Genomic DNA, 11,147 nt, shown 5'->3' on the forward strand with positions numbered 1-11,147 from the left:
CATGGCTTGACAATTTATATATTCAATTATTTAAGTCCCATTCAAGGAAATCCCCTCTACTTTTTCCGGGGATGAAAATAAACGTGACGCATTCGAGTCTTCATCTTATATCTTTTTTAGCAAAGAATGTAGTGGATGTCCGAAGGGAAGAAAAGCAGAGCAGACGGTGTGAAAATATAAATAAGAAATAAACGCTGAATGTCACAGAATTTTGGAAGTGGGCACAGAAAAAGCATGACAAATCTTTAAAAGGTCAATAGATACTATTAGTGCCTGACATGCTGCTGTGTTCCATCAAAATAGGTTGATTCCTACTCCATATTTGCTACATTAAAAACACCGTACCCACAGTACCACAGTACCCATAATGAAATACACCAAACAAAATCATAAACGCACTGTTACTGTATCCACAAAACCAGATGGGAAAAAAAGTCTCTGTAATAACAGAATCAGTATGTATGTGATCCAACCATGAAAAATAAATAAATCAGTTAGAATAACCATGGATTCTGTAAGGCTGAACACCCAAATAAAAATATAGCAATACGTACAAAAATAATACCGGATAACAGATGTCTCCAAACAGCGCGCATAATAATTTAAGAGTTTCAGTAGCCACAACTCACTACTTTAATAATAATTATGACAGCCATTGCTCAGAGAAAGAGCGCGGCAAATCCAGAAAGGATAGCCATGAAGATGGCTACATCTGATGAGACACTGTGAGAAGCACCGGATTTGCTGGGGCTCGAACCTGGGGCACTTCCTGAACTGGATGGTGTGGTAGAAGACGTGCTCGATCCGGGAGCCGGAGACGAAGCGGATGTAGCCGGAGAAGACACAGGAGCTGGCGATGGCGAACTGCCGGGAGCAGCTGCAGTGGAGACCTTGATGCTCACCTTCTGGCCGGCGGCACAGTGGCCGGAAACTGCACAGATGTAGTAATGGTGGCCGGTGGTGTTGAGAGTGATGGAGGCCGGGCCTGTCTCGTATTTTTCCAGGGGGCTAGTCGTCACGCACTTGTCGTAATCCGCCTTGCTCACTCGATAAACATTGTGCACATTTGTAGCGAATTTGAACACTGTATTCCACCACAAACCATAAAAAGACTCATAAAAATGTCCCGGACGCCCAGGGTTTCGTGTTTTCAAAGATCCGTAACAGATTATGAGAAAAAACACAAAGAGTGAAACCCCAGGTAAAAGTTGAAACCCTTTTAGTAATACAGAAAAGGCCAAGATTCGAAACTTACCGAGGATATCACCGAGCTTAAAGGTTGTGGCCTTAACCCAGTCGGTGTAGAGCTTGGCATTGGTGGCGGGAATAGTCCACCCTGCGCTTCCGCCGACGGTGTAGGTCGTTGCGACCACGCTCTGCAGAACGGCTAGAGCAAGGCATGCCCCCAAAGCTACAAGAACCTGTCCTCTTACAGCTGCCATGTCTGTGTCCCCAGGCCGACCCAATACCCAACCCTATCACCTGCGGCAGCGTCCCGTTCTTGACTCGCTGCCTGTGAAATTTTATCGCACAGCAGAGAAGAGCAGAGCAGCGCAGCGCAGAACAGATCTCAAAAGAAAAGCTTTGCAAAAGGTTATGGAGAAAGGAGTATATTTATACCCAAAAAGCGGGGACAGAGTCGGTCCGTGCGGCTGAACAAAGAAGCAACAGCTCTAAAACGTAGAAAAATCCCCGACGATTTAGTGCGACTTTACGCCACCGCCCCTAAAAATGGAGAAGCTTTTCACGACATCGTAATTGTCAAGGGTTCTCTCGCTGCAACGGTAATTCGGTAATTATGACGACGGACAACTGCCAGTGGACTACAATTAGGGACGGACCGACGGAAAAACAAGAAAACGCTGACGCCGTAGACGGTGACGGAATAACAAGAAAACGCCGACCTCAAGTACAGTAATAAAGAATCGGGGAATCGCGTGTGCCATGGAGTATCCGTGGGAACGCGATCTTCCTGATCTCGGAAATCGTAACGGTTTCCGGCCATTCCACCTACCGGGAGTTCTTCAACCTCTAGCTTTCAACGTTAGCCGATGCGAAAAGGGTTTGCGGGGGTAACCTAACCCTCCTTCTTCTTCCTATGGTAGTTGTAGCTGTTAAGCATCCAATTTCCTACCAAATACGTAGCGGATTCGAAGTCGGATTGACAATCTGTGTCTCATTTTTTATTATTCATAATTCCTTGTCTTAGGTGCAAATTTAGGTTGCCTGGTTGGAAATGCAGGTATTTTGGGAGGACCTAGGTCTGTGCTCACATTGATGGATAACAACTCATTCCCTCACACGCTGTGGTGTGGTGAGGTCATTATGATGTCTGTCCTTCCTGTAGAACGTCTCATTCCCTTTTCATTCAAATAAATTACAGACCAATGCGCCCAGGCTTCACGTCACATTCAACCCATGTGTTAGGGTTTCGAAATCTTGTTTTTCAATGTACGATAAACGGGAAAAGGTGCCATCATTTTCCCGGACCCTTCCTTTAAAATATGTTTTTCCCGCATTCTAGAATGGCAGGGTTGTCAAGCCGTTTGGAACCAGAGGTGGAGACGCGTTGTGCAGACTCCCATGCCTTAACCTGACTCGACTGTTATTTAATGACTTGACCTGAGGATTTGTTTGAATATGATGAACCCTAACATTTTGAAATGCTTTTTGTATTGTGCTCATAATAAAAATGAAAGCGTCATGCTCCCATTGAATGTATGTCACAGAGAATTGGCGATATATCAAGCGTAAAGAGTGCTTAAAATATTACTGTCGTCAATGCGTGACATCGAATCATCATTATCAGCGTGGAATGAATATAATAATGTTACACTTTAAATAAAAGCTTGCCACCAGTTGAGAAGCATTTAGGTATATCACGGGTTTCCAAACAACCGGATGAAAAGGTATTTGTCAATATTTTTAGGTTATAAATCGAAAAAGATAATATTGCTATTTTTTTAAGTTATTGGCACCAGTTGAGAAGCATTTAGGTATATCACGGGTTTCCAAACAACCGGATGAAAAGGTATTTGTCAATATTTTTAGGTTATAAATCGAAAAAGATAATATTGCTATTTTTTTAAGTTATTGGTGTGTAAGATTTAAATTTATGTAGTTTGTTAATTACTTGCAGTTGAGGGGGCTCTGTTCAAAAGTGGACAGAATTAACCAATTTTTTGAATTAAATTTAATTTTATCTTGATAATAAAAATATTATCATAAAAAATTGTCTTCACTAATTTAAATTTATTTAAATAAATAACATTAAAAAAATTTATTTAAATAAATTGTTATTTAATATATATATATATATATATAATAAAATTATATGCATATATATATATAAAGTCATATGTGTAAAAGTGTATGTGTTTTTCTTATACATATGCACACAAATAGAAGTAAAGGTATATAATTTTTTTAGTGAAGAAGATTTGTCAGAGTATGAGGTATACAACCAGTGAAATATCTACTAGGATTTTTGCAAAATTATATTGGCTTAGCTAATTTGATTCCATCAACTTAGTGCTTCTAGGTCATAAAGGTGATGGACATCAACCTAGATGTCGTGGACTATGGTGAGGATAAACTCCCAAGTCTGTTAACAATATTTTATTCATGTGAAGAACTCATGGAAAATTGCAAGCGCCTATGCATTCAATGAGGAAGTGAATAACATGATACTTCATTTGTATTTCAAATCACCATTGATAAATGGAGGCCTTAACCATGAGGTGTAGAATAACTTGAACTATGCAAACAAAGAAGCAAATGAGGTTGATCATACTTCACATTTATGTTGTTAGTGAGGACGACTCTATAATCCATTCTTGGACACTTCAAGACAAGGGGTAATAGGACCTAAATAAAACACTTGTGTAAAAGTTTTATTTTCAACTTCGCTTCATAATGGCCCAACAAACCCGAAGGAAGACCAAGGTGTAACTAGGGTCAAAAGGAGAAAACAAAGTAGGTCCAAGAAGGGCAAGGTTAAAATGGTGTTGGTGCTTGATGTGAGATTATAGAGGGTTAACGACTTAATAAAACATGATCTAATAAGAAGGTTTATAGGTAAGATGGCTAACAGAGAAATGTTGAGGCTTTGACTAGATGTAGGATGGTGTAAGGGCTTGGGAAATATACCTTAGTTTCACCTTTTATTCAAGGGTTGGATCTACTTTGAGTTTGAGAGTGGAGAGGATGCAAAACTAATTCTTAATTAGGATTGATCTTGGGACCCCTCAAGTATGGTGCTAACTAGATGGAAGTTGAGATTCAACCATGAAAGAGAGCCTATGAACATACAACATTTATGGGTTTTTTGCTAGGTCTATTCTCAAGTATTTTAGTGAGGAGATTTTGGGTTCTATTGGAAGTAAGGTTTGTATATTTATAGCTTTAGAAGAGAATTTTTGGGCCATGTCGAGCAAAAAAATGGCTAGGGTCATGATTGAAGTTGATATTAAGGATCATCTCGGAGTTATACTGAAATTACAATGGGAGCCTCAATTCTAGTTCAAAACTTGAATCATTGGAATGTTTCATTCCATTATTCGATGTGTCATGAGATTGGACACCTTTGGAGGGAATGCAACTTGTTCAAAGGTGAGATTGGTAGAATAACCAAAAAACATGGGTAAGTAACAGTAAAGATATTGCTACTTTGACTCCAAAGAATTAAAATGAAGAGTTTGTTGGTATTGAAAAACATGAAAATGAAGGTGCCATTGCAAGTTCAATTTCTCAACAGGAAGGCCAATTCGAACATTACATGACTTTGAAGATGAATTTTCCTATAGCCTTAACCATCTGTAATGGATGTAAAGCTAGCCACTTTCAAATTCCTATCTTAGTGCCTTTGATTGATGGTAATGAGGAAACAAACCTAAATGTAGGTCAAAAAAAGAATGGGGTTAGGGAGTTTTCATTATTTACACTCAAACATCCTAAAAAGAAGTATGTCAATCTCCTGCTCTAAATATGCTTTAGGTTGAGTCCCTGAAGTCAGGTTGGGGATAGTCCTGTACCTTAGGCGGCATGTCACTAAGTTTCACCTCCAAACTATACTTATTTCTTCTTGCAAGCTACATCCAAGAAATTCTAACAATGTAGAAGAATAAGGGGAGGTTACGAGAGGACTAGGAGGGGTTGTGGCAAAACCCAACTCAATTGGGAGAATATCACACATTTCTCAAGTTAAGTCAACGGCCTCTGATGAGGTGAGGGAAGGAGTGTAGTTAATAATTATAAGGGTACTTAGTGCAGATAAACCCCTGAAGATTGTTCCCTTGTGATCATTATCTCTCTCAGTGTTAAATGGTTAGGGGGTGCCCTCAAAATGATTTTTTCGGTGCACAAGCTTGATGTTATTTTGTTTCAAGAAATGATGTGTTTAGGGTCAAAATCTACTGAGAATATTTCCTTTATGTTGACGGAGTACACTTTTTACTCTATTAATGTGTAGGGATTATCTAGTGGTCGTGTGTTTGGATAGAATGATAGTTTTGATGATATTTATACTGCTTGTCTTTCTACAAGTATTGTTTTAGAACCAAGGGGGGAAGGTTTAGACAATGTTCTCAAGGTAGTGAACCTTTATGCCCCTTTTAGTATGTTACAATAAAATCTAGCACCATCATGTGATGTAGCCAAGCATTAAGGCACTAGTTTATGCAACTCATGAGGGTTATTCATTGCTAGTGGCTCCCCCTACCTCTTTAGGTTGTCTCTCTTCAAACTTAAGGAGGGGTATCCCTAAATAAGATTCCTAAGGTTATGAAGTTAGGGCCTTAGGTGATATATCACGAATAAGATTTAATAAAATGCATGGTGGTTGTAGTATATGAAATGGGGTGAAAATGAAAAGGTGGTAAGTCCTAGATTAAAAAATGAGGAAAAGAACAAGGAATGAAAATATATGTAAGAAAACCAATGCTTACAATTATAGGCTAATAGAGCATAATGTACTACACAAATGGAAGGACTTTTGTCACACACACAACTACTTCAATGAAGGTCAATAGTGACAAAAGGGTTGTTTTCTACCTTCAACCACCTAATGGTGAAAACCTATCTAATTAATTCACTTTTTAAAATATATGGACTCAAGGCAAAGGAATTAATGTTTGTTACATTTATCTTTAAAGTGCTTGCTAGAAATTTATATGAAATGAATGTTGGAGGGCCCTAAAAGGTATCATTCATCGAAAAAATATAAAATGTGGTATTATTTTTGAATTATTAACCCAAATCCTCAATTAGTTTATTAAAATAATGGAAATAAATAGAAATAAAACAACAATTAAATCAAGAGGTAAAAAGCTTCTTACGTTGATTTACTCCTTTAGGTTTTTATATTATTTTGAAAAATAGAAAATTTTCTATATAATTTCACAATAAGGAAAGCATCAAACATTAAATCAAAATTGAAAGATATATTACCTCATGTCTTCTCTAGTCATCAATCTTGATAGTACAGGGGAGATCCATCATACTTCAACTCCTAAGTTGTAAAACCTTTTCACTTCTCTAGCTCCCAAATCTAAAAATACCAAATCCCTTTGGAATGGAGAGAAACTTATCTTTATCTAGAGTGATCTAAGTCTATCATAAAAATAGAATATATTATATTTCTAAGTAACTCCATGACAAGTCAACGAATAGTGAAATATTAGGGTAGTTAGATCCGTGGTTGACAAGATCATGACATGTGGACTCTAGCCTTCTAAGAGGAAGCACCATTTAGAAATAGGTATCATACCAAGCCAAATGTTAAATGAGTCCACATTGAATTTGCCCTCCAAGAATATATGAATGTAAAATATAATAAAATACTCTTCAATTTGGGAGGATGTGTTCTAGAATCCACCTAAAAGAGCTCACAAAGTGCACCCTTCACAGTGCCTGAGAGATATAACACTAAAATATTCCTCCTAGGAGAAGGTTCCATAACCAACCTAAACAAATAGAAAGTGATCCATGAGATGCATGCAACCAATCCACATGTGCAAATCCTAGGGCAACCAACTACATGAATGAATGTGCAAGATTAAGTGGTCAAATCATTGTTGTAGATTGAAATGGGATGAAAATGGAAATAGGATAAGGACTAGATAGGAAAATAAAAGAAAAGAATAAGGAATGAAAAGACGAAAGGAAACTAGTGCTTATTAGTAACAGCCTAACGGAGTCATAAAATACCACACAAATCGAAGGACTTAAATTGTCACACTCACAACTACTTCAATGAAGGCCAATAGTGACGAAAGGGTTGTTTTCTACCTTCAACCACCTAATGGTGAAAACCTATCCAATATATTCACCTTTCAAATTATATGAAATCAAGGCAAAGGAACTAATGTTCATTACATTTACCTTTAGAGTGCTTGCTGGAAATTTATATGAAACGAATCTTGCAGGGCTCTAGAAGGTACCATTCATCAAAAAATATAAGTGCTATGTTATTTCATAATTATTATTACAATTATGTAATTAGTTTATTAGAAGAATGTCAATAAATTGAAATAAACAACAATTAAATCAACAGGGAGAAACTTCCTTGCATTTATTTCCTCCTAAATTATACTTAGGATTTTGAAAAACAAGAAAATATTATATATAATTTCACAACAATGAAAGCATTAAACCTTAGATCAAATCAAAAGCTATACCTTGTATCTTCATTAGTCATCAATCTTGATAGTACAAGGGAGCTCCATCATGCTTCAACTCATAAGAAACACCTTGTCACTTCTCTAACTCCTCAATCTCCAAATTCCAAATCCCTTGAAATTGAAAGAAACTTATCTTTATATAGATTGAGTTAAGTCTCTTATACAAATAAAATGCATTTTCCTTCTAACTTCATTATAGGTCAACAAATAATAAAATATTGGAGTAGTTAGATCCATGGTTAACAATATCAAGACATGTGGACATTGGCCTTCTCAAGAATGGATGCATGTAAAATGTAATGTAATTATTTTTAAGAGTATGTGCCCAAGGGTCCACCTAGAAGAGCTCACAAAGTGCACCCTCTATGGTGCATGAGAGATATAATAATAAAATATTCCTCCTCGGAGAATTCTCCATAACCAACCTCAAAAAATATAAAATTTCCAAAATATGCATGCAACCAATCCACATGTGCAAATCCCAAGGCAATGAACTCCATGGATGAATGTGCAAGATAAAGTGGTCAAACCGTTGTTGTAGCATATGAAATGGGATAAAAATGGAAATGGGATGAGTATTAGATAGGGAAATGAAGGAAAAGATCAAGGAATCAAAACATAGGAAAGGAAACCAAAGCTTCTCAATCACAAGCTAATAGAGTTATAAATAGTATACAAATGCGAGGACTTGATTTGTCACACTTATAACTACTTCAATGAAGGCAATTAGTGATGAAAGGTTTATTTTCTTCCTTCAACCACCTAATGGTGAAAACCATTTTGATACATTCATCTTTCAAATTATATGAACTCGGGAAAAGGAGTAAATTTATTCTAAAGAATGCTTGCTAGAAATTTTTATGAAGTGAATCTTAGAGGGCCCTAGAACATACCATTCATCAACAAAATATAAAAGCATCATATTATTTCTAAATTATTATTCCAAATCTGCAATTGATTTATTATAAGAATGGAAATAAACAAAAATAAAACAACAATTAAATCAAGAGGAGAACCCTCCTTATATTGATTCACTAAATAATACTTAAACTTCTATATTAAGTTGAAAAACAAGAAACTCTCTATATAATTTCACAACAATGAAAACATTAAACCTTAAACCAAAATTTAAGCTATATTGCATGCCTTCATTAATCATCAATCTTGATAATACAAGGAAGCTCCATTATGCTTCAACACCTCATCACTTCTCAAACTCCTAAACCCCCAAATTACAAATCCCTTTGAAATGGAGAGAAACTTATCTTTACATAGAGTGATTTAAGCCTCTCAACAAATAAAAATATATTATTTTTCCAACTAACTCTATGAAAATTCAATAAATAATGAAATATTGGAGTAGTTAGATCCATGATTGACAACATCAAGAAATGTGGACACTAACCTCCTCATGAGAGAAAACACTATTTAGAAACATGTATTGTACCATGTCAAATGCTGAATGGGTTGACATAGAATTTGTCTTCCAAAAATGAATGTATGTGAGATATAATAAAATATTCTTCAATCTAGGAGGATGTGCTCAAGATTTCACTTAAAAGAGATTACAAAGTGCACTCTCCAAGGTGCATAGGAGCTGTAATAATAAAATATTCCTCCTAGGAGAAGGCTCCATAACCAACCTAAAAAATAGAAAATGGTCCACAAAGTGCATTCAACCAATCCACTTGGGAAAATCCTAAGGTAACCAACATCATGGATGAATATGCAATATGAGCGATCGAACCCAAAAATAGTTCATACTTCAAGGATATGCCCAAATATAGTAAGATGATCAAGTTAATGCATGTAATGTGCCATGCTCCTCCTTCAAGTATGAAAAGGAAGCCAATGAAGTAGGGTACCAAGACTATTAACCTTCATATGGATAAGTTAGATTACTTTAACCATTGAATACTTAAATCAACCTCCACATGTGTGAAAAATATTAATGCTCAAATATAACCATAGTCTCCCTCTAATTAGTTGGCAATAGATTAAATCATTGTGAATATGTGGGCTAAAGAGAGGTGTACTTGCCCAAATCATCGCTCTCGCACTTTGGAACCTCTAAAACCCTAGCCATACGTTGATCTCTCATCATGGCTAACCCAAAGGGGGATTCTCCCCCTTTGCTCGACGATGCAGCTGCCTTCTAGACATTGATCGATTCCCTCCCGGTGAAGCAAAGATCCAAGGATAATCCATCTAAGTTTGTAACATGAGTAGAAGAAATCCAACAGTGGTGATGCCCTCAGCCTTCTGCTGCTCAATGTTGGCCTTCTCAGACCGTGCCCTGGTTGGAAATTTTACTGGGATGTGGCCCTCCCTCAAATCCATGGAGTCTTGGACAAAGAAGAACTGGAAATGAAAAATGAAAGGAAGTTTGGGAGTTTATGATGTAGAGAATGGCTTCTTTTCCTTCCTCCTTGAGTTCAAGGAGGAAAAAGAGGTCATCTTCAGGAATGGTCCCTACTTCTTCAGAAATAGGGATATGTATCTAAATAGGTGGTCTTTGGATTTCGACCCAACGAAAGGAATTCCAAATGTTTTACTAGTATGGCTAAATCTCCCCTGGCTTCCTTTATCTTGCTGGAGTGATGACTACCTACATGCCATCCATAATGGAGTAGGAAAGTATATAGATAGATCCGAGCCAAAGGGAGGCCAATTTTCATGTGTAGAAATCTGCATTGAGGTCAGCTTGGAGAAGGGCTCTTCCAACATAAATTTTCCTCACAATGGGAGGATAAAAACATTATCAAATTATGGACTATGAATAACTCCCCTTCAAGTATCGGGTTTTTCATGAATATGGGCATTTCACTTGAGATTGTAAGAACATTCAAACCGATAATGAGGCCCCTTTGGGAAACCAACCTGAATAGTGGAAAACTCAGAGGAAGGGAGGAAACAAGAGAAGTGTTGCAAACAACAAGAATTCCAATCAAGGTAACAATGTTCCCTCCTCCTCCACAAACCCTTTTGGGGTTCTGCAATATCCCAAGGCTACCTAACTGAACGAGATAGAAGAAGAAGCCCAACATTTGCATGTAGTGGAAAATAATTAGGAAGGTGCCATTGAGGAAGGGGAAATCATTGAATCCTCGAGAACAATTTCCCTAGATAAGTCTCCTTCTTCATCGACTCCTTTGGTCCAAGGCGGTCCAGTTATTTTCCAACTAGTGCGGCCTGTCTCTCCTCCCAAGAATGCTAGAGACCCACAGGAAGGCTCAAGGAAAATAATGGTTAGGAACATGACTTTGTTGCAAGTAGGTAATGAGTAAGAAAGTAGTCAGGAGACAAGAAGAATGATAAAGAGAAAAGGAAGACACTCTACGAAGGGTTTAGGGAAAGTGAAGTCAGGCAAAATAAAAATTTGGTTAATCAAATACAAATCTCAGACTTGTTAAAGTATTAAGGAAGAAAGGATGTAGCAGGGCCATCAAAGGGATATTCCAAATCTCA

General features: G+C 37.1%; 1 protein-coding gene across 1 annotated transcript; it reads right to left on the reverse strand.

Annotated features, from left to right (window-relative positions):
- Positions 1-475: 475 nt before the first annotated feature.
- Positions 476-1,606, reverse strand: LOC149157566 (stellacyanin-like). Its single transcript, XM_089435862.1, has 2 exons — positions 1,256-1,606; positions 476-1,084 (listed from the first exon to the last, which is right to left on the reverse strand). The coding sequence occupies exons 1-2, from the start codon at positions 1,440-1,442 to the stop codon at positions 660-662; spliced, it is 612 nt and encodes a 203-aa protein (XP_089291988.1). The 5' UTR covers positions 1,443-1,606; the 3' UTR covers positions 476-659.
- Positions 1,607-11,147: the final 9,541 nt, after the last annotated feature.

The sequence above is a fragment of the Pinus tabuliformis genome, chromosome 5_2, assembly GCF_031772625.1.
Source record: "Pinus tabuliformis cultivar Carrire ecotype Pingquan chromosome 5_2, CPIR1, whole genome shotgun sequence".
Lineage (NCBI taxonomy): Eukaryota > Viridiplantae > Streptophyta > Pinopsida > Pinales > Pinaceae > Pinus > Pinus tabuliformis.

Bases quoted from the DNA above. Each gene is read 5' to 3' on its own strand.
- LOC149157566 (XM_089435862.1), bottom strand. From the start codon at position 1,442: ATGGCAGCTGTAAGAGGACAGGTTCTTGTAGCTTTGGGGGCATGCCTT. The intron at 1,085-1,255 runs GTAAGTTTCGAA...GGTGGAATACAG, and splicing joins TAAGCTCGGTGATATCCTCG to TGTTCAAATTCGCTACAAAT.